A 27,911-nucleotide genomic window follows, 5' to 3' on the forward strand; every position below is an offset into this window, starting at 1 on the left:
CCTATATGCTACTCATTTGTGCGATTGCGATGCGCCCATCCAACTAGCAACTTTAGATGTTTTTTTTTTTTTTTCTTTTTCAGTTAAAAACTGACTTGTCAAAGCGATTTACTTGAAATGGATTCGTCCACGAGTCGTGTCAGGTCGTTTCTTTCCAACCCTTTCGCGAAGACTGCGTCGTAAGGGAGCGCAGCGAGCTACCATATGGAGAGACGCTCTTTTTAAAAAGAGTTAAAAAAATTGGAAAACATAAAAATCAGCTTCTTCAGCTCGCACAAAAAAAAAAAAAAAAAAAAAAAAAAAAGACAGCACAAATGTATATTTGTTCTAGTATATATATATATCAACACAAATATGTGCTCAAAACGACGTGGACTGTTTTGGAGATAGCAGAGCGAGAAAGAAACGACCCCTCTAAGTTGTTAATTTTCCTGTCGATCGATATGTCCATACTACGAAGCGGCAAAGAGGCAAAGCGATGAAGCGATAAAGCGATAAAGCGATAAAGCGGCAATCCGGTAACCCCCCTTTTCCCCTAGCGTATGTTCGATATGGCGTCCGAAATGGTTTGAAGGAGAGAACTGGTAGTCATTTTCTGCGCCTTGATTTCTTCCAGCACGCTATCGGCCTCATTCTGCATGTTAAGTTTGGTGAACCACTTGTGTTGCAAATTTAAGTCCTTAATTTTTTGTATTAGTTTGATGGTTAGGGGAAGGGATCCATACTCATGAGCACATTCGATGAAGTAATCCATTCCTATTGGTGACACTCGATAGTTGGCAAAATTGTACAGTTCATCAAAATATTTATTTTTAGCAAGTGCATGTATTTTGCATCTCCAGAATTTCGGTTCAGAAATTTTAAATTTTTTAAAAATATGATCTGCATCCAAGAATTCCCCAACTGATAACGTATACTCTACTGTACCCATCAAAGACAGTCCCTGGATTTTATGGGGGTATCCTATGACCGACTTTTTATTATATTTTATTTCTAGTTCTTTTTGGTAGTTCAATAAATCAATATTATTCATCAAAGATTTGTGAACAAATTTCATATGGCTATTCATTTGGTCGGTGGTTAGAAATCCTGCTGCGTATGCTAGCCAAGTTTTCTTTTGATCTAAATTTTTCTTCGAAAGGGCCAAATCTAATGTGATAAAGGCGGCCTTGGAATGCTGACCACTTTTTTCGTAATATTCCTTTAACAAATTGTACTGTTTGGTTTTCTTGCAATATGTGTAGAAGCAATTTGCAGCATTAGCATTTTTGTTAAAAACATCAATGAGGGTAGACAACTCCCTTTCTCCATTGGCATTAAGCTTTTCTTGATTTAGAATATTTACAATACACATGTATACAAGTTCGATGTCTTTAGAAAGGATGGCCTTTTCCATAGCTAATCCGTAATTGGCTAGTTTAAGCAACATGTCTATTTGTTTCTTTTTATTTTCTTCATACTGAATGATGATGGTGGCTAACTGCGGGCGCAAGCATTTGGCGGCAACGAATGCGATGTAGGAATAATCCATATTTTTCTTGTTTCCAATTTTGTCTGTTATCGCTGCACACAGCTGTTCATCTGTGAACTCAATCGATTTCTCAATTTTTTCCTTACACCATTCGATCAGTATTTTGTCCGTTTTAATTCCTGCATATTCACAAATGCGGTATGCCAGAAGGTACTCCTTCCTTTTTGCAATATATTTCACAAAGGAAGGAATGCTTATATACTGTAACTCCGATGCTGTGAGGAAAATATCCAACGGGGGTCTTCGCACATTCATACAAATGCGCAAGTATAAACAAGTTAATAAAAATTTCTTACAATCATAATTGGATTTCATAAAATTCTTTCCAAAAAGAGAGGTTTGCAGGAGAAGATTAATAACGCTTTCGCTATATTCATGTGTAGCTGCATTTAAGCATTCATCAATGGCCACATGTAGATTGTTATTAAAAGCTCGTATCTCATCATCCAGGCAGATGTTCCCATTTTTGTATTTTTCATATGAATAAAAAAGCATTGCAGATGGTGTGCAGCTACCGATACTGAAAATGTTGAATGTAGATTTTTTAATTCGGGTAATGTATTCACAATTTTCCTTGCTTATAATTTTCACTCCATAAATGTCTCCTATAAGAAATAAATCACTTCTGTACTGGTAGGGGATCCATTGATTTTTTGGTCCCCCAATAAACAGCATGTGTTGAATATAGTTCGATGGTGTTATCATAGGTGTGTACACTGCCAAGCAGTCATCTCCACACCAGACGATCTGCTTGATACTTTTTTTTCCATCCAAAACGGTTTCCTCTATGCATTTATTTAAATTCTTTGTTAAAAATATTTTGATGACACCGCTATCTGAGAGGAAAGCCAAAATGGTGCCCGATTTTGACACACACATGTTAACATAGGGAGATAATGTATCTGTTTCGTAATATTTAAAGCGATGCTTATTCATCAGAACAAACCCCCCGTTGCATAGAGCAATTAATATGTGTATGTTTAACTCCTTCTGCTCTTTTTTTGTAGAAGCATTATTCTTTGAGATCATGTTTGCCTCTTCCTTTTTGTTCAAATCGTACGCAGATATTTTCATGAGAGTTCTTTTCCCCCTTTTCTCTCCCCCCTTCTTGGACGACAGCTCGATGTTATCATCATAACCATAGTCATCATTATAATTGTCGCTGCACTCCGTGAGGGCATTATTCTTTGTCTTCACCCCCTCACTCTCATTATCCTTCTTACTGTCAAACGGGTTGGTAATATAATTTTTAATATTTAGCCTCAGCAGTTCGTTATTGGGCTTGCTATCAAAGTAGTTGTGTTCGATGTTCAGTTCTTCCTTCAAGTGCTCCTCCTCCAAGGAGCACACACAATTCGGCTTCCCCTTCAAGTCAACAGATGGGTATCTCACACAGTTATTTCCATTAAAGTAGTAATTAACATAAACATTCAATCGTTCCGTTATTATAATTATTCCTTCCTCACAAATAGATCCGTACAAAATGCCCTCATTCTTTATGTTCTCATCCAGGGAAAAAACAAAAATTTTTTCGCAAAAGCACGAGTATACTCTCACGATGTTATCTTTAAATAAAAAAACCAAATCATTATTTTTGTTCCACCCAAAACAGATTAGTCCATCCGAATTTAGTTTGCAGCTCGATATTAGCCTTCCAATGTTAGTGTAGATTTTTAAATTATCTTCCTTTTTGTAAACATCGAACTTGTCTTTGTTTCTCAGGACAGCAATCAGCCCCAGGTGACCCGAACATGCTACACCATCCCGAAGTACATCTTCTCCGCTCCATAACATGCTACTCAGCTTCTGCTTTCCATAGTGGGTATTGTCAATGGTGTTCCACTCATTCGTGTTCATCTTTTGCGCGGTGAAGATAAATGGATGAGGATTGAAGAAGAAAGGAGATTATACTTTCGATGGTTCCTCCGATAATTTACGTGATAAATTGGTTTACCCCCTCTTCCCTTTAGCCCCCTTTAGGACAGTGCATCCTATTCGTGGTATATACACATCGGTTGTACGTGCGCACCTAACCATGTGGCTAAATCGAACACATCATTTTGTCCACACTGGTTAAAAACGAAATGCGCCCCTTTTTTTGGCTATCCCCAGGATTTTTTCTGAAAATTCCTTTCCTTCTTATTTACGGTGAAGGACATTGCAAGACTGTGCGAACTTCACACCCCAATGACAAATGTATGCGAAGATTCACTAGGTTGAAAAATAAAGCGCGTCCAATCTTCTTCACCCAAATGTATGGGGTGGTGTGATCCTAACACGGTGACCCTATGGATAAAAATTATAAAGGTGAGAAACAAAAACAAAAAAAAAAAAAAAAAAAAAAAATCAACAGAACGGAAGGAAAAACGCAGCGTCTCCCCCTCCAACCAAGATAAAAAAGAATTGAATAGGTGAACAAAATGGGGCTTAAAAAAAAGAAAAAAAGAAAAAACGGGGGTTCATCTTCAACGTCAAAGAGGCAACTCCCAAAAATGGGGAACAAAATCGATGGTCCCCCTTTTTTGCTCTGTGTAGTTTATATTGCTATAATTTATTGCCAATTGAATTCATTACAAAGTGATAAAATACAATCCAAAAAGGAAGGGCGGGATGCCTCTAACCAACACAGTTGTTAGAAGAAATAATAATAATGAGGCAACTGCCAATTGGGGACTACTTTAAAACGTGGTAAAACGTCCTAAAAGGGCAAGAAAAAAAAAGTGGCAACAAATTCATTAAAATGCATGAGCAAAAAAGTAGGGCAGAAAATTTCAACAAAACAGAGCAATTTTTTTTTTTTTCGCAACGTTGAGAAGCACGTATATTTTCTTACACGCAAAATTCGGAGTAAAAAAAAAAAAAAAAAAAAAAAAAAAAATTTCGCCTTTTGAGCAAAAATGCTTTTTGTAAGAACCCACTGGACGAATGTAAAAAAATGGGAAATTTTTTCCTTTTCGATTAAATCCACCTGGTAGGTTTATTTCCGTCCGTTTGCGCGCTTGAAATGGGTATCTTTTTCATTTGCACATATCTCTGCAAATTCCACACTTGAAATAGGAACATATTCATATTTTATGCTCCTCTCCCCTTTCCACAACCTCGTGTTGCATTGCGCTATGTTCGTTTCTCCGCATTTTTGAACACCTTCAAAGAAGAAAAAAAGGGAAAAATATTGACAAAATAAACGGATCCAGGTGTAGAGGTGCGGTTGCACATTACCAAGTATTTGCAAACACAAACGTGTAGCGAAAAGGTATACTCCACAGCTTCCGCCCACGCACAACGCAGGTATGCAAAAATTAGGCTCGCGACTCCATCTGGTAGAAGCCAATCGTGCAAGACGGAGGTTTCACAATTATGTAGTCAATCCAGAGAGGGGTGGCTCCCTTTTCTGTGTTCCCCATTTTTGTACAAGCCATTTTTCTATAAAAAAAGGCAACCCACAGAGGGAGTTCAAAGGTGCGTCCCTCTGCGAAAGGAGACAAAGCAACAGCTTCTTTAGCAAAGCGAGAAACAACTGTTCCGTCGATGGAAAAGGAAGAAATGAAATATTTTTTGAAAGAATGGAAAAAAAAAATAGCAAAACTTTTCATTTGACGAAACAAAGTGTGTCCAGTGATAAAGCAACCACACTCGATTCTGCAAAAGGGGGACAAGTTAACGAAGCGGAGAAGGAGAAAAATGGGAAAACTTCGGAAGAAGAGGCATTCCTCAAGAATGGGAATGAAGACAAAATGGCCAGTCGAAAGGGGGAAAAACAAAATAGTGACCCGCACGCCTCAGTCATAGACCTAGAACTGTCCGAACTGTGGTCCAAAAAAACTCTCATTCTAAATTTCAAAAATAGCGTATTCGAAATAATTTTAAACAGACCAGAAAAGCTGAACGCAATTAACAAAGACATGATTAATGGTTTGTTAAACATTGTGAAAAGCTTAAACAACGATGATAGGTGTCACATTATTGTGATAAAAAGTAGCAACACGGCGTGCTTCTGCTCAGGTTCTGATGTCAAGGACATTGTCCAAAATAAAGAAAAAGGGATGCAACATTTGAAGCAACTGTACATGTACATTCATTATTTATCTAAAATGAAAAAACCCATCTTGTGCATATGGAATGGTTATGCTATGGGAGGAGGGTTAGGGATTTCTATGTATGCAAAATTTAGGATAATAAATAAGAACGCCATATTTGCCATGCCGGAAAATAAAATTGGCTTCTTCCCCGATATCACCTGCTGTTACTTTTTTAAAAAATATTTTGGAAGAAACATTGGTCTCCATCTAGGGTTGACTTCCCTACGGTTAAACGAAGTCGATTTAGTCAACTTTAAAATTTGTAGCAACTATGTGGAAGATGTGGATGAACTGCTGAACCATATTTACAAAATTGGGAAAACAAACCAGGATGAGTTCGATGCGGAACTTGCCAGCGTCTTAGATAAGTACCCGCCCAAAGTCACTACAGACACGAAACCGGTACTTACTGAAAAATTAATTAGCAACATCGACAAGTACTACAGTTCCGCTACTAGTCTAGACGATCTTGTTAGCAAGTTGAAAAAGGACCAGGATGATAACCCCTTTTGCAAAGAGACCCTTGACGCTATAAACCAGAACTGCTACTCCAGTTGCAATTTATGGTTTGAATATTTCCTTTACAGTTATGATAAACCCTTGGAGGAGGTGCTAGACAACGATTTTAAAATTACACAGCATTTCTTGTATCACACAGATACCTTCGAGAAGGGCGTAACTGAGCTCCTTGTGAAGAAAAATAAATCTTTCAAGTGGAGCTCCGTGCGGGATTATGGGGATTTGCATGTGGGCCCAAGCGTTGAAGATATTCTAACAAATAGCGGGGTGTTGTCTATCCGGGGAGAATTCACATGAGAGTGCTTTTATAGGTGCGTGTGTAGATGATGTGGAATGCGTGGCAATGCGAAAAAAAAAAAAAAAAAAAAAACATATTCCCACACAACCGGGTACGTATGAACTCGTGCGGCAATACAAAGGGGATACATGCACATTTACCGATGCCCCCATATGGTCCATCCACCTATGCAACTGAGTCTGACAAAATTGAACAAACAAACTTGGAAGGTTAATATGATGATGAAATTTTTTGGTGGCTATTTAAACCTAAGTGGCGACTTTTTTTTTTTCCTCCCCCGTGTGTTTATTAAATCGGGAGCATATATGGAGGATACTTCAAAAAAAAAATGGAATCGCATGATGAAGGGAGGGATCATCCTGACGCTGTTATATGTAGCGTGCATTTAAAGTGGTTGCCAAGAGAGGCGACTCCTTTCGATTCCACATTTGCGGAATACGCTCTATATATACATGCCTCCTACTTCGTGTGGTTGCCTCGGACATGCGCTTCTCCACAGAGTGGGCAATAATACAAGGTAAGAAGCTCGTTCATGCCAAATGTGAAGCTCGCTCGCAGAGTGCTGAATGGCGTACCCCACGCGTTGAACTGTTTTTACCCCCCAGGGATGCGTCGCTTTTTTCCCTTCCGCCTCTTCCTCGGGCGAGCAACCTTCCTGTAATAGTTGTTATTCATTTTACAAAACTTGTAGCCCTCTTCTTCCGAGTCTGAAATGGATTGATCACTGCTGACGTCCACCACATTGTCTTCATTGATGTATTTGGAGTTAGGGAAGGATCCGCTGTTGGTGATACTGACAAGAGGCCTTGCATCTATTTCTTTTGCAATAATGGAATCACAGTTCGAAGCAGACCAGAACTTCAACAGTTTGTCATCCCCAAAGGAGGTGAGGATGTGCCCAAGGGGATTCCAATCCAGCAAGGTGATGGAAGAGGGTTTATCAATCCCATGTGCCGAAGAAATCGTTTGAACGCATTTATTGTCATTCGTGGTGTAAAATTTAATATTACCTCTATTGTCGGAGCTAGCGAATATATGATTCTGCATAGGATTCCAGGCTACATAAGTAGGTTCATAGTTTAATCCGAATCTTGTGCCAAAATTCTGATCACTTTTGTACGAATACAACAATTTAAAGTTTCGAATGTCCCACAGTTTTATTAAGCTATCTCTACTACAGCTCAGTAAATAAGTACCATCATGATTCCATTTTATTTTATTCACATTAGCCTTATGTGCATTGAGAGATATAATCGGTTTTGTTATTCTAACATCCCAGAAAGAAATAGTTTGGGTTCTATTTCCGCTAGCTATAATTTCGTTAACCGGATTCCATGACAAGCAGCTAATATTATTTGTATCTACATTTTTGCATTTTAAATCTTTTATAATTTTTCTTGTTTTTATGTCCCAAATTATGGGATTACATGTATCAGCACAACCAGCCAATTTGGTGTTACAACATGATAGGCTAATGTCTAGAACACATTTTGATAATCCTTCAAATGCATAATTATCCAACAGATTTAGGGCCGATGATAAAATTACTATTTGTCCTAAAGAATTTCCTGCAAACAGGTTATCACTTTTGGACCACTCTAGACAGGACACAGCCCCACCTCCTATGGGTATTCTTTTTATATCCTCAAAATTGAAATAGAGTCCATTCCAAATGGCTAGTTCACTCAGTTGCGTTCCTGTTAGTAATCTCTTCCCATCATTAAACCATTTTAAACTTACAATCATTCCTTTGCTTTTGTTTAAGCACGAGTATGCCAAATGGGACAGCACACCATCGTGCCTATCTATCATGTTACTGTAGCAGAAGAGGGGTCTAACTCTTCTAGAAAAAATTGGATGATTTGGGTACAGCTTGCGCTCGAACTTTCTCTTGTATATGTCGCTTCTAAGGAAATTACAAACTGGAAAGTTAGGGGGGAGAGAAAAAAAAAAAATATATATAATATGGGTATCTTTGCTACTTGCGCATATGTCACTATATAACATTTGATGCATTTTGCAAGGGAGGGAAGGGTGTTCGTGATGTGGCATAACATTGCCCACTTGGCAGTTGCGCACATTCCGAATTGTATTTCCCCCTTCCTCTTCTCTCTGCACCATAGGAGATATATAGGCCCATGTATGCAATCACGCACAGGGGGGGGGATTCTCCCGTTTGACCTACTTGATGCATTGAAATCAACGGCGGGTCTATCTATGCCCAACTTGGTTGGGTAGTAGTTACTGGCATTCTGATCGTCTGCAAACATTTTAACGGATTCGTATGAATGTACAGGATATTACCAATCTTAAGTTCGAATGGAGCAGTAAATAAGTGCATATGCCCTTCTGATAAGAGAGAGGGGGGGGAAAGTACTCTCTAGTTGATTACTCCGGTTATCTGTAATGGTTCGCTCCTAGGTGCCACTTGCTACTGCTTGCATAGGCGTGCAGACGTTTTAAGGAGGAGTTTATACAGCTTAACCCGAATTGTGCCTTCTATTTAGGAGCGCCTTTGCGGCTGATTTTGTAGGAGCGTGGGCTACGGACGCCCTTGGAAGGATTTCCCATCTTAGCTCTGCCCAAGGCGCACACAAATGTTGCAAATGAAAAAGAGTAATGGATAATGAGGCTTGTATATACGTAGGCAAATTCATACACTCATGCAGATGCATAGTACTTTCTTTATTGACAAAGTTTTGCCTACCCCTTCGCAGCAAGTTTTACGTTTTAAAAGCTCTTTTGTGAGGTGTTTCCCTCCCTGCAACTGCGCATTTTAAAAGCGTAACTCTATTTCCATCTTCAACAAGGCAAATTGCGCAAATTGTAAAAGGAACCCTTTCCAACAACCTAGGGGTCGAAATGTAATGCGAACAAATTGGTGTATTGGGATGAGTTGATACCCCCACAAGGAATAATATGCCTTCTGCGCGGCGAAAATAATGATAGGCCGGAAAAAAAAATAAAATAAAATAATACCCAAGAGCCTTGCTCTGAATACCCCAATTTCGGGAAAAACACATATTTACTATTTTCGTGCCAACTCATAAATGATCACCGCAAAAGCTGCAGCACATTGAATTGAAAGTTTGTCAAGCAGAAAAAAAAAAAAAAAAAAAAGAAAGAAATTAAATTCATTTGTCACGTAAAAAAAAAAAAAAAAAAAAAAAAAAATTCATCGAATTTTCGTAAAAAGGAATAGTATTCCCCTTTAATTTTGTTCATATTGACATGCTTATTCTTTTTCTATTTCCACTTTGCCTTGCTTTATTTTTCTCCCCTTTGGGATGCCCGTGTGATGGCCATTTGAGGAACACACACCGACAGACAGCTTCATTTGACTGAACGAATAAAAGCACGTGGGTCTGCCTACACGGACAGTCGCTCATGTGTGCCCACGCGAGATCTCCCTATACTCCTTGAGCACGTTTTTAAAAAAGGAGGAAAAAAAAACGTATATAGAATAGTGCTCCTTGTGAAGGATGTATAGGGAGTAATTAACAAAGTAGTTATTTTCCAAGTTGAAGCTTCCGTTTTCGCTTATGATTTTTCGGAGGTACTGGACATCTGACATGCTGTTTGCTTTGGATACGTTTTCCATCCCTTCGACGGTGCAGTGCAAAGCCTTTCCGCGGTCCTCCCCATCGCTATCGCTCGGGACACTTCCATCAGTGTTACTACCACTGCCATCACCACTGACGGTGGCGCTCCCGCTCGCGCTACCTTCCGCTCCACCAGAGGCCCCCGAGCTCGAATGGTCGCTGTCGCTAGAGTGTTCCTGCTCCTGCTCCTGTTCACCGTAGGCGTCCTCCACGGTGAGGTACCTCTTATTCCCCTGGGGTGACTCTGCTCTCTCCCCGTGTTCCTTACCTTCATCTTCTTCATCCAAATTGTCGAAAAAATCACCACCATCGCTTTTTTTTTCGCTTGGTTGACCATCCTTTGGCTGCTCCCCCTCGTTGGTTACCTTAATCTGGCTACCGCCGTGCCAGGAATTCCTGGAAAAGCCGCTGTTATAAGTGGAAGGCAAAATGTTGGAGGCCTCCTCATCTAATTCAATATTCATATTTAAAAAAAAGTAAATAAAATGGCGTATGATGATGTAGAACAAGCTATCGTATATAAGTTCTATCTTATTAGAATTGTGTATCATGTCTAGAATATCTTTGTCCAAAGATTTGATAACTCTAATATAAAGTCTAACAACACATGCAGGAATTTTTAACTTATAAATAAATGGCATCATAAAGGTTAACTTGATAAGTAGGGACTTCACCATCTTCTTATCCATGAGAAAAAAAATGGAGTTATTTTTATACCCTATTAAATAGTTGGCAATGGATTTAATGGAATAATTGAAAAGATCCAGATGGTTCATAACGTTAACATCTGATGTTAGTTCTTTCTGTAAGTGACATATCATAATGTTGAAGGAGACAAAATCGAGAATGACATTCTTTACAAATAAATTATTAAGTTTGATATCTGAATTGATTAATTCATGTGCCTTTTCGTTGAAAACATCTGGGTAGTAATAATATTCTGTTAACAAATATTTCAACAATTTGAAGCAGGAGCTTTTGATAGTCAACTCCTTCGTTCGTACAGCCAAGTCGTAAATATGATAAAGGATAAAATTGTGGATGCTCATGTTATAAAGTTCTGTAGGGTCATTTATGGTATAACTGAAGAAAGACGATTTGCTATATCCAAGTGTTATATTCTTTAAATTGTTGAAGATAAATCGGAGGGCATAAAACGTTATACTTTTATGTTCCTTTTCATTTTCGTTATTGCTTAGGTAGCTATATTTTCCTATTAGACTTATTAAAATTCTGTTTAATAAATTTTTCATCAATGTTGGAAAGCTTCTAACTGTGTTCCTCAGGCTAAGAACGGAGAAAGTGTTTCTTACACAATGCAAAAGGTTATCTCTAACAGTTCCTTGTATTTCTCTTTTCCTAACTGATGATCTTCTCTGTTGTGTTCTCTCCCCATCGGAAAAGGAATATTTCCCTTCCTCTATGGAGTAATTTTTCTTCCGATTTGTCTTCATCACACTGGGCGGTAGGAATATACCACCATAGCTATGCTCCTTGTATGTCTTATTATTAACGCTTGGATTTTTTACCATGAGGTCCTTCTTACTGATGGTTAAAAATTTACACACAAAATCGAAATTCATAAAATCCGCATTTTCCAGATGGTAATTCTTTCGATTAAAAAACAGATGGTTTTCAATTGTGGGAGAAAAATCTTTAAATTCATATATAATTCTAAATACCCTGATAATCGTTTTGAACTTTATATAGTCCTTCAAATCGTAGAGGATAAGCAAATCCAGGAGATATTTCAGAGGGAAAAAATGCAGGATGTCCATGATTTTTTCATTCTTTACTAGATAGTGAAGTGCTAAGTAGTAGAACAAGTTATTTCCGTTTAACAAATTGAAAAAGAAAACCAGTCTTTCTGTGTTGTACTCGTTCGTCATCAGAATGTTTTCACCCGATTGGTTCTCTTCATTTGAGTTGTTTTTTCCCCCCACGGTCATTCCCTTATCAGATCTCCGCGTCACTTTTCTGTGTAGGTTCTTTTGCTCTCGCCTCGCGCGACCACTCCGCAAGCAACTATCACTGCTACCACTGCCGCTATCGCTACTTTTGCTTTTTACACTTCTTCTGTTACTTCCGCTACTACTCGTGCTTATGGTGCTGTCGTAGTAGGGACTCCTGCTCCCCCTTTCGTGCGTGGCGTCTTTTGCGGAACGTCTGTGCGCCCTGTACCCATGCGCCCCGCGATGACTATCATTATTTGCGTGTCTCGAGCTGTAATCACTCTTCGTACAACTTTGATTCAGTTCCCCTCCATGATAATAGCTCTCATTGTCAGTAAAAATGTTTAATTCGTTATTATCCTTCCTACGCCCTTTCTTTACAACAGTATTGCTTTCGATATGGGTGTCGTTTGGACTCATAGCCGTTTCTTTCATCTTGCTGCTCCTTCCATTTGGAATTTGAAGAAACGAACTTGAAAGACTGCTATTTCGACCACTGGAGTTTTTCCCCTTTTTCTTTCCAGCCTTTTTATCCATATGATCATTTGAACTATATTTTCTGTAGCTTCTGTCCTCATCGTGTCTTCTTCTTTTCCTCCTGGGATTCGTGTCAAGAACGATGTTATTGTCAATAATTTTCACGTTAATTTTTTTTTGCCTTTTTTTTATCTGTCCCCGACTTTCTAACTTGTTAAGGTATTCATTGAGCATTTTGTTCAGTTCGAGTTTATCAGAATTCATGCTCATTTCTTCCAAAGTAAGGAGGATGACATTTTTTATGTTATTAAAATTTAAGCAGTAATGAAAGGTCCTCTTATACTTGCTTATATTTCTTTTTAAATTGTCTATGGAATTACATATGTCTTCCAACTTCTGATCCTTTACACAGAGATACTGAAGGAATTTTTTTTTTTTTTTTTTTATTTTCAGTGCGTTGTTCAGAGTGAAGTGAATGTTCTCTATGAACTTCAAATTTAGGTGCAGCTTATCCACAATGTTCTGGAAGTAGGAGTTTTTGTAAATCTGTATCAGGTCGGCGCAATTGAAATTGTCAAATAGGTTCATGTTCTTCTTTAGCTCATAATTGTACTTGAGGTTTTCAACCACGTGGTGCGGGGTAAAGAAGTGGTTAATGTGGACTTCCCTATTGGGGCCCTTTTCCACGTTCGGGCAGCTTTCCATGTTTATGCCGCTACCCAAACTGTCATGCTTCGCAGCACCATCTTCCCCTTTATCTGCGTCACGACCGTCGTGGAAAGGGGTTCCCGATTCGCCTGCAAAATAACTGAAATTTTTAAACAACCATTGTTTCTTGTTTTCCAAAACGAAGAAGGACTTCTTCTGGTAAAAATATTTTGCGTACTTCACATATGAGTAGGAATGCCCAAATATGTGCAGAATACACCACGTGTAGACATATATCAATTTGGTAATTTCCTTGAGGAAATATTCCATCTGATCTGCCATCTTCTCCAACTCGTCTTTCTTATACCTTGCGTTCCTCTGCGAAGGAATTAAATATGCCTTCATGTAGTTATTATACGTGGTGGCTATCTCCGTAATAAATTTTAAAAAATAATAATCGAACTGAAAGATATTGTCCGAGTTGTATAAACTGATGAAGTACGATATGGTATCGACATTTTCTACATAATCCAAACTGATCATTTTGTTCTTATTAATTTTGTTAACGTCGAATGCATTTTTCAGCTTGTTTATGTTGCTTATAACTTGGTAGAACTTCTTTTTTTTTTTTGCTTTCTTCAAAATATCGTTAAATATATTTTTGTTCGTGTACTCGTGTTGATATATGCCGTCCTTCGTGATGAATCGGTTTGATGATCCTTTAGACTTTGTTTTTTTCCTTTCCCGTTTGGGACGATCATCACTGTATTGACTATCACTACGTTCTTCATCGCTGATTGGGGGATTCCCCCGACTGTCAACGCCTCCTTCGCTGCTACGATTTCCAGAATCGCTGTGGGCATTGTCGCTATTGCTTAGATTATCGCTGTCTTCGTACGTGCTCTCCTGGTACCTGCTTTCCTCTCCATTGGAGGAACTTCTCCCACTTCCACTTTCGCTGAGACTGTCTTCACTGTAGCTTCCCCTATGGTGTGCTCGTCCTTCCTTTCTTCCGTCTGTGTCGAACCGCATGCCCCACTTGGCCCCCTCCTGATTTGTGGTCGACTCCACTACATCCTTCATCTCTCCGTCACTTTCGAAGCTATCCTTACGGTTGAAGTCGTCTTGACAGAAGTTTCCAACTACGTTTCTGTATTTCATCAAATATTTGACAATGTTAAAATCTTGTACTTTGACATTGCCCGTCCTGTCAGTTGCGCTTGCCGCGGTGGCAGAAGAAGAGCAACTGGTCCTACCTCTGTACTTTCTTCCGACGCTCCTCTCCGTGGATCCCACATCAGACCCGCTATCCGCAAGTGTATTAGTGTTACTGCTTTCTGAGAAACTTCTCCTTTTTTTCTTCCTCCCTCGGTCATCAGCCCAGCTAGAAGAGCTCCTCATGGTACCACTGTACTTGGCTCGAAAACATTCACCCTCATTATTATCCGCTTGGTCTAAAGAAACATTATCAAAATTGAGTAAATTACAAAAATTTAAATATTTATTTTTTTCTTGTTCGAAAATGTTATGATTAAAAAACAATCCAGCAGTGATAAAAATGTGGAAGATTTTTGACATAGTGGTTACAGAATAATTGAGATATTTAATGAAGGCATGGGCATTTCTGTGTAGTTGAAAAAAATCCTTGTCTTTGCTTTTTTTTTCAATATAATATAGAACATTTTTATGGAAGGAGAAAATTAAATATGGATTATTAAAAAAATAAAATAAAGCATTGATAGTTTCGTCTGCGTAAATATCATGATGAACTTCATTTTGGTAAATAATTTCTACAAAGGAATTTCTACTTCCTTTGGGAAAGGTATTATTTGATATAAAAAAATTGTTTAATTCTTTGTTTAAATAATCTTCCTGATTCCTTTTGTTTGTCGTATCTTCATTTGTGTAATAATTGTTTTGTTTCAATTCCTTCATGTTGTATTCTTCTTTTATTTTTCCTTCCATTGGGGTTATTCCTACTGGAATAGCATTGTTCCTATCGCTCTGATCAGCACTTTCTTCAAATGGGTTATTCTCACTATTCGATATATTCACATTTATTGCCGATAAATCTGCAGTGGAATTTTCTCCGATCGAGGTGTTGTTCACCCCGCTAACATTCACTGGTAGTTCGTCTGAAGATATGACTCCACCTTTACTTAAATGGATTTGTATATTGACGTCCTCCTTCCCCAGAGGAAGGTTTCTCCTTGTGCCTTCCTCATCATGTACTACATACTTATTCCTAAAATTCACCACAGCGGTGAAGAGGAAAGTATTCATTGATGTGTCAAAAATATTTCTGATTAGATAGTCATTAATATAAGTGTACTGAAAGAAGTTACAAAATATTTTCACCACTTCATTGTCCAATAATTTATCTAGTCGTATTTTTTTTAAAAAAGAAAAATAGTTTATCACTTTGTTTTTCCTCTCTTCAAACCCTTTGAATAAAAATGAGTATGAATTCTCATTCGTCTTGTAGTTCAAATCGAAGTAAATATTTTTTAAAAAATATAACAGACATAATAAGTTCAGGAAATATTGGAACGTGTCATAAAAATCGTGTTCATTTATTTTCTCCTCTTCTTCCTGTGCTATTATTTTCATGCCCATTTTGTACAAATCATAAATGTCTACTTCACACTCTTGTTCGTCCATGTTTACATTTTCAAACATATTAGAATTTAGAAAGGAGTAGTGGCTTCTGAATTTGGGAAGGGTTTCCTCTGTGGGTTCTTTCTTCCTGTTGTGGTTCTTCTCTCCCTGGTCGTCACTCTCGTCCATGGTGCTATCGTTTGTGTGGTTGTCATCGTTTGTGTGGTTGTCCTCATTTGTGTGGTTGTCCTCATTTGTGTGGTTGTCCTCATTTGTGTAATTGCCTTCGTTCGTATGACTTACTTCATCTGCGTGGCTAGCTTCATCTGTGCGGCTAGCTTCATCTGTGTGACTGGCTCCGTCCGTGTGACTGGCTTGATTTGTATAGATCTCCCCCGAGCCATCCTTATCGCCGCCGTCCGCCCTCTGCACATCTATTATATTCACTTCGTTGCTCTCCTCCTTGAAAGAGTTTTTCACCTTCTCGATGAGGTCTCCCTTGCTCCTTTTATCGTAAATGACGAAGAAGTTCCTACAAGGGTGAAGGTGGAAAAGAAAGTGATAAGTATATCACATCGATGCTTCACCTTTCGGCGCATATATCTTCACACATAGAGTAGCACTTATTGTAGCACTGTTCCTATTATAGCTTACTTCATCTGGTGAATCAACTCTCTGAATACTTTTTCCGCAATGTCCCTTTCGTTCGCCTCCGCGGACTTGTAAAACTGGTGGTATAACACCAGCATCTCTTCATCTAAAGGGTTCGGGTGGGGAAAGGGAAGGTACACGTAAAGGGTGTGCACTCTCCCATGCGTGGTTGGTTGCACAGATCTGGTGCGCATGTGCCAGTTATACAAACAAAAATGCAAAAACTGGGTAGAAAAAAACTCCGTTGGATACACCCAAAGGATGGGTTGCCCTTCTCACAGGGAAAGTCAGCAAAACCCTGAGGGGTCCCATTTCCCCAGGAGAAATTCTTAGTTCATTTTCCTACCTCCATATTCCTTCAGTTCCCTTTCCAAAATGTTCAAAAGTTTTCCTTTCTCCATTTTGGAATCTTCACTAAGCAAAAATTCCCCTCTTTTTGCGCATCCGCCAGAAAAGGGGAAAGGAAATATATTCTTTAAAATATGTCCCCTTGACTTTTTTTTTTTCCAAATTATTTCAAGCGCGGGGAAAACATGGCTGTTTTTATATGCAGGCAAGCAGAGCGATGCATCAGCACGGGATGAGAAGTTTCTCCCTAAAATGCTTCACGCTCTGCACTGAGGAGGATGGTCTGTACATATGGCATTGCACGTGGACACAATAATTGTTTGTATATATATATATACATGTTATGTACTTATGAGCATGTGAAAATAACAAGCCATGTGTTGTCAAAATGTGGGAAGCACAGAAAACGTGGCTAATGTGCTTGCGACGCTCTCCCTCTGCGCATTCTCCGCAAAAGGGTAAGGAGGCATCATGAAAATATATACGAGGAAAGTCTCTCCCAAAATGGGGAAAACAAATTTGACAAATCCATTGACAGGGCACGCGTGATGAGAGTGCCTAGTTAAAAAAAAAAATAAATAAAAATAAATAAATAAGATACGCATGTGGACGAAAGGTACAGCACGTTATGATGATTTTTTTATTTTACCCTTTTATTTTTTCTGCTTATCGTTGTGGCGATCGGTTTAAGTGCAGTTTCTTCATTGCGTGAAAGGTACTATCGTCCAGATTTCCTCCTCCTCCCCCCGGCTATTTTCACGTTATTATTTGATGTGCTCACGGGCAAATGAAAAATAAAAAAAACTTCTCGCGAGAGCGGAAAGGCGCGCCAGAGTATATGTGCACACGGGTAACAAGCACATACGTGTATATACGATATGCAAATGGGACCTCCGAGTGAGGGAACGTTCCCAAAATATATGCGGCACATATGCATATATGAATTTATATATCTACCTTTATGTGTATTTTTTTTTTTTCTTTTTTTTTTGTTTTTTTGTTTGTTTCTTTTTTTTTTCACTTGTAACAGTGGCTCGCGCAAAATTAGCACGCACCTAGATAATGCAGCCCGGGGGTGAGGTCTGCCCCGCGCATGACCACATGTCTTGAGAGGGAAAACAAAAATGCCCTCCGAATGTTCACGTGGGTTTACAGCTCTGTGGTATGCACACAAAGGTGTTCTTCTCACGCATAAAGAGGGGCTTCTCCCCAAGTTTTACTCTGTCGACCAATTCCGTCTCCCCCCCCAAAAAAAAATATATATATATAACCAAAAGGGATATCCATCTCTGCAGCAGAAGAGGCTAAGTGTGCCCATTTTTACAGAGACGGCATAGCATTTGACACCGCCTCATCAAACTGGGGGAACGTATACCTAACTTAAAGGGGCTTCAGAAGCCGGCCAAATCTTTACCATAAAAATCCATCAACTTTGCGCCACTCTCGCGTGCATTCGAAGTCTCCAGAGCGGGGTAATTATATTTTGCATACAGTTTATAGTAGTGCAAATTCTTCAGCTTCTTTTCGTGTTCCTCTTGTAAAGGAACAAATTTCAAGGGCGGAGTATATCCCAGTTGAAGTTTTCTCGCTAGTAACTTCCTCAAAATGAAAGCCACTTTGTCTAGCTTATCTTTGATCATGTCGTGATGGATATTTTTATTTAATAACGTATACACAATTTTACATAAAGATCTTGTCGACTTCATTTCTAAGTGGTGAATAGAAATGGACAAGCCGTTTAGTAAATAAAAGCGGAAATACGCATTGTTACAATTGAGTAACTGCTCTAAATGAGTGTGTAGAAGTTTTTCTGTACGTACTCTTCTTCTATTTACATGATATTTTATCGGATCTAAGATATGTCTAGCTACATTTGGTATTTTTTCTTTCATTATTTTTGAATTTTCCATTTTTTCTTTTCTGATTTTCATGCGAATTCTCGACACGATTTCATCATACTGGTTTTGCTCACATATTCTTTTTATTTTCTGAGAGAAGTTTCCTTCCTCTTGATAATACGGTTTGATGTCTTCTTCTATGGGAAATTCCTCCATCCCTTTTGTATTTCCCAGTTGGGTAATTGACTCTTCCGCATTTATACTGTCATCCCCTTCCTCCCCATTCTTCTTCCTTTTCCTTCCCTTTTCGTCCTCACTTAGCCGTTGGGCATTTACAATGCTCTTTGCTTCTTTAATGGGGTTAAGGATGCTACTCATTTTGAACCACCTGATTTTTCTGTCCACGTCGCACTTTTTAATATACAAGTCATTCATGCGTTGATATTCATCATGTGTTAAGTCTTGGTACAGTCCCTTCCCCTTGAGGCTTTCATAGTTGAAAATGGAGTCCTCCTTATTTTGGTCATTTCGTGGGAAGTTGTATTGCTCTTCATTGATCGTCTCCTTGGCTCTGTTCACCACTTCATCCTTCTGTTTATTTCTCCCTCCTCTTCCGCAGTTAGGTCTTTTAATCTCCAAATTGTTTCTTCCCCAATTAGGTTCAAAGTCATCAGACATTGGAGCCGTACTTGTGGCATCCTTTTTTGATCCCTCTGGGGGAGAATTGGTCAGAAATTCCGAAGCGCTGGAATGTCCCTTCCCACTTTTGGAGCCTCTCAAAAGAGAACTGACGGACAAATCATCTTCCCCCTCCTCTTTATCTACAAACATTTTTAGAGATGGGTTAAAAATCTGACCTATTTTCTCCAACTTATCGTTTGGAATATACTCCCCTTTGCCTCGTCCCATTGGCAAACATTTATCGATACCTTCATTTATTGCCCTATTATCCGGGATGGAAGAGTTAATCCCCACTATGTCTGAAATATGCTCTTCCATTTTGTCCTTCTCGATGGAGTGAACAAAATTGTCACCAGTTTCTCCTTCCAGAAATTCCTTTTTCATATTGTTGATGGACCAATAAAGGTGTTTATTCTCCAGGTCGTCATATTTGTCTTTTTTCCTCCACCCTCGGAATGTGCTGAATCGGGTTTGCTTGCCCTTGGTGAAGTTCACCACCCATCTGGTGCCTCGCGCTAGACTCATCTTGGCGCGTTACTACGGTGGAGGAAAAAAAAAAAAAAAAACATATCTCAGAATTATGCACCAACTACATAGCGCTCTCTCTTCCCCCTAGTGACACCTCGGCTGGTGTTCCTCCGCTGGGCTGAAATGTAGAGCAGAGTGTGTGGAATGATCCTACAAATTGGATCAGCAAATGAGCGTCAACTACCAAATTAACGTCGTGCTTTTTAACAGGCCGTGAGTTGCTCAATCATCATTCCTGTCGCTGCCTCGTCCGAACTTTTTACCTCCTCAAAGGGTTAAACATCAAATGGCTTTTTCCTAGGGCACACCACTTGTACCCTACCCGATTATCAGAAAAAATGCGCACCGTGAAAACAGCCCAAAGTGTACCTATATGCCAACACCAGGAAAAGTCCCAGCTGCGTAATTAATAAACTCCCCCATTCGAGTAGTAACCCGCCAAATGAGGTGTACTCGCTAAAATGACGTAAATTCCTACGCGAGTGTACCACCCTTAAAGGGATAAAGCAAAAAAAAAAAAAAAAAAAAAAAAAAAAAAAAATAGCAGCTGAGCATACACCGCACAGAAGTATTATTTACCCCCATACCCAAGCAGCAACATCGCAAATTTGGGACGTTACCTAAGAAGATCGTTTCACACCGTGATGCAATGTAGCACCCGTTGGTTGGCATATGCCCCTGAAACGTGCATGCATTAATTATTGTGACATGTGTAACACTTTCCAATACAGATGTGCATCCCGTAACTGAATAAATAAAACCTTTGTGTTTTGGCACGAAAAAGAAAAATAACAAATGGAATTACCCAAATAGGAACTGCAACACATAGGCGCAATACGCCCCTTCTCAAACTGCAAAAGGTACGAACTATTTTGGAGAATTCTGGTAAACCGATAAGTTCGGAAAATACGTTCAGCCCTAATTCTCGGCGTAGAAAAGGACACCCCCTTATGAAGAAGCTTCCTCTTATTTATAGGAGATGTCCCCCCCGCACATACACACACACACACACCGATTAACCCGTTCACTAAATAGGTCCTTTTTCTACGTCCACGAGAAAATGTGAACGCTTTATAAAATATTGTATATAAATTGACATGCGTATTTTACACAACATAAAAAAGTGGCTAAACAGGCCAAGTCTTCCACTGTTCCAATTTCCAAAGAAAAAATAAAAAAAAAAAAATAAAAATAAATAAAAAAAAAAAAAATAAAAAAATACAAAAATAATTTCAACGAATAATGGTAATATGATGATCCAAAATTGTAGACTACACGTCGGCGCAGTAATGCGTGCGGGAAAAAAGAAACTCCAAATGGGTAAAGCTCGAGGAGTTATCATTTTAGCACGGTGCTTTCGGCACCGCAAGCTGTGTACATATGAGAAACGTACGCGAATATGTGCGTTACTGATAGCGTAAGGGGATAGGCATGGCCCCACGTTAGACACAAACGTATGTAAAATATACTACATACCATAGGCTTCTAAGTTTTAATGAGATGTTAACGCCATGGGATTACACTTAACAGGTAGGAGAACAGTGCCAAAGGATGCATGCACTTCCTGCATGGCCTACACAAATTCGTTCTGCGAAATGTGGTGCGGAAGATCGTGCGACTTCACCAACTTTATCTTGCGGAGGTTCCACAAAGCCTTGATATGCTTCTCTAAATCTTTCTCAATGGCATCCAGCTCCTTGTACTTGATGTTGTTAACGTAGGAGTTGCCCATAAGGTCTACGTCTTCCTTGGTGGAAAGGTCGCTCAATTGTTGGAACATGTCGGAGCTGAGGTTTACGAACTTGACACTGTTGTCCGCTTCGTCGAACTTGATTTTGTTCTCCTCATCCTTTTCCTCTTTTGCCGATGGTGGCACCTGGTTCACGACGTTCTGACCACAGCTGGGATTCCCATTGGAGCGGTCGTTGTGCTGATTACTTCCCATGGGAAAAGGGTGGCTAACCCTACCGTTAATCGCTCCGGTACACATGGCGCTGTCTCCACTGTCCTTATCCAACTTTATCCCATTGAACCGAGAAAATACATCGTAGATATCTTGATTCCCAAAAAACATATCGTCGCAAATTTTATTGTACGAATTTTCCAAATGAGCGGTATGCCCACTGCCACTATTGTCATCGTTTTTGTCCTTCCATATGTTGTTTCCGTTCATGCTTACTTCAAAATTTAAGGAGGGCCCATCTATGCCCTGTTTATTACTGTACGTTTTATTCTGCTCCGTGTTATTTTCATTGGAGTGGTATGGGTCAGAGATGTCGCACTCACCAAGGGTGTATGCAACGGGAGCATTAGTAGATGAGCCATAAAGTTCATCGTGGAGGAGACCCTCCCCCAGAGCGTTGGAAAAACTGAGCTGGTCATAATTCATCGTGTCGTGGTTGACTTCGATGGCGTTATCAACGATTGACTTTAGGTCTATGTTGGGTCGGCCCTCCGCCTCGGCCTCCGACACGTTACCGTTGCGGTTACCGCTGATGTTGTTACTACTGTTATTATTGCCGTTGCCGATGTTGCCGCTCCTGGTGTGGTAATGGCTGTCATTATGTCTATCAGAGGTGAAGCGATCGCAAGGGTCTAGGTAGATACCGCCATATTGGTTACTAAACTTGCCCCCAAACTGCGCGTTTGCTCTATCCCTTTCTCCCACCCTGCTGAGGGACATGCTTCCACTCGCGAACATTCCATCCTCTAGGTGAGGATTCAAACACCTTGTCAATTTTCCGTTCATGCTGGGAGCCCCGCTGATATGCATCACCGGAGGCAGATGGGTTTCCTTCATCATATCATCAGATTTGTTCAAACTTCTCCTCAGGGGGGAGACACCATTGAAGAGCTGCGTGTTCAACATATTATCCGACGCGGTTGTGGTGGTGGCTGTTGTTTTGCTCGTCTCTGTCGTCATGCTTTTATGTAGCTCATTCTTCTCATTCATATCGTTTGCCATTTTCAGGGGTATATTACTTCCTTCATAATTAAAACCAACTTTAGCCACCTCATTAGTGAATAGATCATTTGCACAGTTACCAGTACCACTGCTATACAGAGATGGAAGGTGAAGAGGTACATTATTTACATCTATAGTTTTTCTCACGTTGCCACTCTTCAAAGAAAGGCCATTGGTGCACATAAAGTCATAGTAGCTTCGCGTCAATCCTTCTGATACTGTTCCGATCTTGGCACCATCGAGGTGCTGTGCTAGCAAATAATCGTTTTGCAAATTCAGGATTTGTCCGTTCGGAATCTCTACATTGTAAGGATTCTTGAACCCATGAAACATGGACCCCATGTCGACTGCACCGTAACTTCCATCTCCGTTGCTCACTACGGAAACAGTTCCATCGGATAGTCTTCCTCTTCTCCCCTTCTCCTGGTTCTTCTCACCTACCAATTTGTTTTTCTTTTGGATCAGTATGGCAGCTTTAGCCCTCGGATTATTGTCCACGACAGCAACCCCGTCCGTGGGAATGGCTCTTCCCTGCTTGAGGTTATCCTTTTGCCTGTTTTTCCTTTCCTCCACAGATTGCACCGACTGTGTGGCCTGTGCCAGTTGCATTAGTTGCGTCGCTTGAGTCAATTTCGCTACCTGTGCTAGTTGCGTTGGTTGGGACAGTTGCCCGTGCTGCTTCTTCTGCTGCTGATCCTTGGGATGCTTTGCGCTGATCAATTTGCACGCATATTTGCCCTTACCGTCGGTCCCTCCCGGTAAGGTGGCTCCGTTTGCGGTGTTGTTACTTCCTCCCTTAGTTCCGCCCAGTCTCAATTTGGTACAAAGCTCCACACCGTTCCCACTGGTGGCAGCGCTTCCGGTGCTTAACGCATTGCTACTGGCACCATTCGATGGGTTCTTCCTACATACAGCTGTGGTGGCGTTCTTTCCCAGACTAGTCTGCACAAGGGTAGCTCCCCCTACTGCACCTCGGTGCAAACCAAAGGTAGCCAAATTATTCGCGCTTAAGGACAAATTGTCCGGTATCAAAAATTGCCCCGTTTTTTTAAACTGAATTTTTAACTTTCTAAAATTTATGTTAATGGATTTCTGTACCAGCTGGAATGTAGAGTTCAAGTTAGATAATTCGACAAATGCGTATCCATCCTGTCTGTCTATATTTACTACATAGCCATTATCTAAGTGGTTGTTAATGGCATCCCTTAATTGTACGTTCGTTATGTCTTCGCTCAAATTAGATACATATACACTCCTTCCATAGGAATTATCAGGCCTTGTAGTTATATCAAATCTTGGTCCTACACTAACCCTATCGTCCTGGCTTTTAGTATTCTTTCCTACTTTGTTCGTTTCGTTCTTTTCTTCATTTGGAAAATTCTTCTCACTCTGTATTCTTGCCTTCTTTAAGCAGTCCATGATGGATACACCCACATGGTATTTGAGGCAAAAACGGCACTTCATTGGACAATCGTTTCCTCTATGGGAAATATTATGGCAGTTCGGACAAACAAAGGAATTGTTCGGACACAATGGCATGGGGTGATCAAGCGAATCGCAACTTAGGCATAACCTTCCTTGCATAAATGCCTCTAACATTTGAGAGTTGTTTAATGTTACAGGTCTCTCAATAATCATGTTTTCATTTCCTGTTTTTTTGGACTTATGTGTATTTCCATTTTCTTTTCCGTTAATAGCGTTTCCACTGAAATTGCTCTGGTGCGTTTCCATTCCACAAAGCTTCCCCGCTGCTCCACTGAAATTGGTTCTCTTCTGGTTGTTCAGCACGAAGGTGGATTGGTGCGCACCATTCGTGACGTGCCCACTTGGATTGTTCACCACACTACCGCCAACGTTACCAATACTGCTGACACCGGCAACGCCGCTCAGGCCGTATTTATTGTCGAGTACAATTCCCCTCACAGTAGGAGCGTAGGGCACATTGCCCATCAGACCGCTCATGCATGGAGCCTGTAGTAAACCGCTATACTGCGCGTCGCTTAAAGGGTGCTGACCCCTGAATGCGCTTCTGTCAGCGCGAAGGTCATTAATTCCTAACTTGTCCTCCTTCTCCGCCTCCGCATCCTCCTTATACAAAGGGGGCTGTTCCGCGCCCCATTGATTAATCAAGGCGCGTTGAATCAACCCGCGCTGCGTCAATTCGTGTTGCGCGAAGCCGCGTTCCACCAATGCTCGTTCCATCAAGTCTCGTTCCATAAAACCGCTTTGTGCCAATCCCTTCTGTCCTACCGTGCTCTGCATAGGATCCCTCTGCATGTCGAGCCTATACATATCGATCCTATGCATGTCGCTCCTATGCAGATCACCCCTAGGATTGTCCACGAAACTAACGCTTTCGGTACCCCCGTTCCTACTTCTGTCCGCGTCTTCGTCTAAGCTCTCCAAGAGACACTCATCGTTCCATTGCTCATCACACGAATCGCTAAAGATGTGATACAGATTATTCCTTAATATGTTGAAAGTGTTATTAAAACCGGCGCTGCCCTTTTCCCGGACAGTGTCCTTTTTTTCGGCCCTTTCCTTCATCTTGTTAACTCCATAATCATCTTCTTGCAACACCATATAATGTTCCTCCAAGGGATTATCGTTTTCGCGAAAAAAAAGCAAGTCTACATCTTCTCCCGCGCTCTTCATCGTGCTTGCGTTGGAACTATCTACAGGGCTGCCCCTACTGTTGGCACAATTTTGCACCGTAGCTAAGTTTACTAGGTCATCTACCCCATTGGGAGTTTGAGCGGCGTTGTTCCTGTCGTTCTGCGGGGGGTAGCTCTTTTGGTTTACCTCCACTCCGTTCTTCTGAGACCTGCTGTTTGCACCATTTGTCGTTTTGGTGTTTTTTTTGGTGCATTCGCCGTTAAGGTTGTTTTCCTCGCTAATGTCATTAAAATCATCAGCATCATTAATGTCATTAGTGTCGTTAGTGTCGTTAGTATCGTTAATATCGTTAGTATCGTTAGTGGCATTGCCATCTCCCCCAACCTCAGCGTGCACATCTTTGGTCCCCCTCTCTGCCTTATTGGCGATGTTCTTTCTTTTGTTATTTTTCCTGTTCTGGTGCTTGTTCTTGTTGCCCCTGTTGCCTTTTTTGTTATGGTTTCCTACACTACCGCTTCGATGGACGTTATTACCACTTACCTTGCCTTCCTTGCCGATGCCATCGTTGTTACTCCCCACAGGCTCTTCGCTGCTCCTATCGCCGCAGTCGATTGAGGTTTTCCCCTTATTATCGCTAGATGGTGGGTCCCTCTTCCCACTTCCCCTCTTCCATTGCTTCTTGCCGCACTTTTCTGCTACACAGGGATTTCCACACGAATTTCCACAGTCATACACGACGCTGACGACAGGAGACACTTCCTTCACATCGCTCGACGTGGTTCCCTCCTCGACACTGTCACTCTTGTAATATGTGGAAAAACTGCCACTGGGCATATTACCAAGTTCTCCTTTTTTCACCACATCTCCCCTCGATTCATCGTCATCTTCGCTATTTACATACCTCTCCCGATTGGCACACTTATCAAATGCTATAAGAGCTTCCTCCGACCTTTCAAATGCACCATTCGTGTGGTTCACAAGTAGGCTTATGTTGCTTAGATCAATCTTGTTACTAAAGCCATGTTGATTTCCGCTGAAATTATTGGCAAAGGGATCTTCAAAACTGGTATTTTCCTTTCCTAGTAAGTTAGTCCCAATTTGTTCAAAGGCTCCTTCATTCAGTACCTGTGCCTTCTTTTTCTCTTCCATGTCCACGTGTCCATCCGTTCTCTCGTAGCGTATTGGATGGTAGTTGATATCCTCGTCTACATTCACTTCACCATATATCCTTCCTCCAAAGTTAGGGACTAATTTACCGTTTCGTATATCCCCTGTCCTACGGTTATGACAGGAAATCACAGACGCCATTGTCCCATCAACCACAATATCCGTATCAGCATTATCAGTGCCTACACCCCTCACGATGGTGTTACATTTATTGTTTCCTTTACTGGGAATTTCCAACTCCGTCCCGTTGACCACTTTAGTTGCAAAGGCACCGCAAATAGAACTGCTAACCTGATTATTCTTCTTTCTGGTTCCAGAAAATGCGCTCCCTTTTTTCTGTTCCACAAAACTGCTCTTGGAGGAGATACTTGAAGTGTCATTGTTGTATGCGGGGTTATCGTTATTGTTGTGGATACATTTATTCATACCATTATTATTACTACGATTCTTTCTGCTTCTGTCCAAAGCGGCATTCACAATATGGTTTGTGTTTTCATTCTGGTCTGCGCTTCTTTTGTTCATTTCACTCTGTTGTGTGTTCGTACTATTCATTTTCTCCTCGCCTAGACTAGTCCCGCTGAAGATAGATGCGTCTTCACTCATAGAATTGATATCCATCTGCTTCCCATCATAGTAGGTGAATTCTTCCTTTCTCATTGGCTGATTCTTCAGGTAATTGTACATGTGGTCGTGAAATCGATTAGCCACCGTAATTTTATTCATTTTGGGGGCTTATTTCGTTTGATCAAAGTTGATGAAAAAAAAGAAAAAAAAAAAAAGAAGAAAGAAAATTATCGTACAGAAATTGGAATAGAAAGAATCCACAAGCTTGTAAAAACTATAACAGTATAAAATATGTATATACACATGTGCGCGTGCACCTACAGGGGTGGCATATCTCGTGTACATACTCATGTATGTTCAAATGAACGCTTCTCCCCCTTCCATGGAGTAAGGAAATCACACTACTCTATGATGGACGCGCGCTCTATTATTTCCTCGATATCATAGGATAGTTACTCCACGTTTTCATAGGAAAAACATATGAACAGGCACAGACATGTACATATATATTTGTGCACACAAAACTGAGGCAGGGGATGAGCAGAAAAAATGTCTACCCTCGAAAAGGGGTCTTATTTATGAACAAAGGGTCGAATCCCTTAGGGTCCTGCGTACCATAGAAGGCGTATATCACCGAAATCCCATATGGGGTTTTCCACACTCCCCAGGCACAAAATTCGTTTCAACGAAATGGAATAAAAAAGAAAATGCTAAAGGGGTCAACTCAATTTACACACACACTTGATGCTATGTAAAATGTTAGAAGCTCCGTCCTTTGGCTGTTACCTACACGTTTATATTTTTCACTATGCGTAACTGTACACAGTTGTACATACAGTTGTACACAGA

At 40.4% G+C, this 27,911-nt stretch overlaps 6 protein-coding genes across 6 annotated transcripts; 1 reads left to right on the forward strand and 5 right to left on the reverse strand.

Moving 5' to 3' along the window:
* Positions 1 to 535: 535 nt before the first annotated feature.
* PKNH_1460000 (vacuolar protein sorting-associated protein 16, putative) lies at positions 536 to 3,388 on the reverse strand (the record flags this gene model as incomplete). The annotated part of the gene is made up of 1 exon (XM_002262444.1): positions 536 to 3,388. The coding sequence occupies one exon, from the start codon at positions 3,386 to 3,388 to the stop codon at positions 536 to 538; it is 2,853 nt and encodes a 950-aa protein (XP_002262480.1).
* Positions 3,389 to 4,821: 1,433 nt separating this feature from the next.
* Positions 4,822 to 6,426, forward strand: PKNH_1460100 (3-hydroxyisobutyryl-coenzyme A hydrolase, putative; the record flags this gene model as incomplete). The annotated part of the gene is made up of 1 exon (XM_002262445.1): positions 4,822 to 6,426. The coding sequence occupies one exon, from the start codon at positions 4,822 to 4,824 to the stop codon at positions 6,424 to 6,426; it is 1,605 nt and encodes a 534-aa protein (XP_002262481.1).
* Positions 6,427 to 7,021: 595 nt separating this feature from the next.
* PKNH_1460200 (uncharacterized protein) lies at positions 7,022 to 8,697 on the reverse strand (the record flags this gene model as incomplete). The annotated part of the gene is made up of 2 exons (XM_002262446.1): positions 7,022 to 8,349; positions 8,613 to 8,697. The coding sequence occupies 2 exons, from the start codon at positions 8,695 to 8,697 to the stop codon at positions 7,022 to 7,024; spliced, it is 1,413 nt and encodes a 470-aa protein (XP_002262482.1).
* Positions 8,698 to 9,812: 1,115 nt separating this feature from the next.
* PKNH_1460300 (conserved Plasmodium protein, unknown function) lies at positions 9,813 to 16,756 on the reverse strand (the record flags this gene model as incomplete). The annotated part of the gene is made up of 3 exons (XM_002262447.1): positions 9,813 to 16,236; positions 16,359 to 16,461; positions 16,702 to 16,756. 3 exons carry the CDS (start codon positions 16,754 to 16,756, stop codon positions 9,813 to 9,815), a joined length of 6,582 nt encoding a protein of 2,193 aa, XP_002262483.1.
* Positions 16,757 to 18,094: 1,338 nt separating this feature from the next.
* PKNH_1460400 (uncharacterized protein) lies at positions 18,095 to 19,747 on the reverse strand (the record flags this gene model as incomplete). Its single annotated transcript, XM_002262448.1, has 1 exon — positions 18,095 to 19,747. The coding sequence occupies one exon, from the start codon at positions 19,745 to 19,747 to the stop codon at positions 18,095 to 18,097; it is 1,653 nt and encodes a 550-aa protein (XP_002262484.1).
* Positions 19,748 to 21,323: 1,576 nt separating this feature from the next.
* On the reverse strand, positions 21,324 to 27,221 carry PKNH_1460500 (RNA-binding protein, putative; the record flags this gene model as incomplete). The annotated part of the gene is made up of 1 exon (XM_002262449.1): positions 21,324 to 27,221. One exon carries the CDS (start codon positions 27,219 to 27,221, stop codon positions 21,324 to 21,326), a length of 5,898 nt encoding a protein of 1,965 aa, XP_002262485.1.
* Positions 27,222 to 27,911: the final 690 nt, after the last annotated feature.

Source organism: Plasmodium knowlesi, assembly GCF_000006355.2.
Source record: "Plasmodium knowlesi strain H genome assembly, chromosome: 14".
NCBI classification, from domain to species: domain Eukaryota; phylum Apicomplexa; class Aconoidasida; order Haemosporida; family Plasmodiidae; genus Plasmodium; species Plasmodium knowlesi.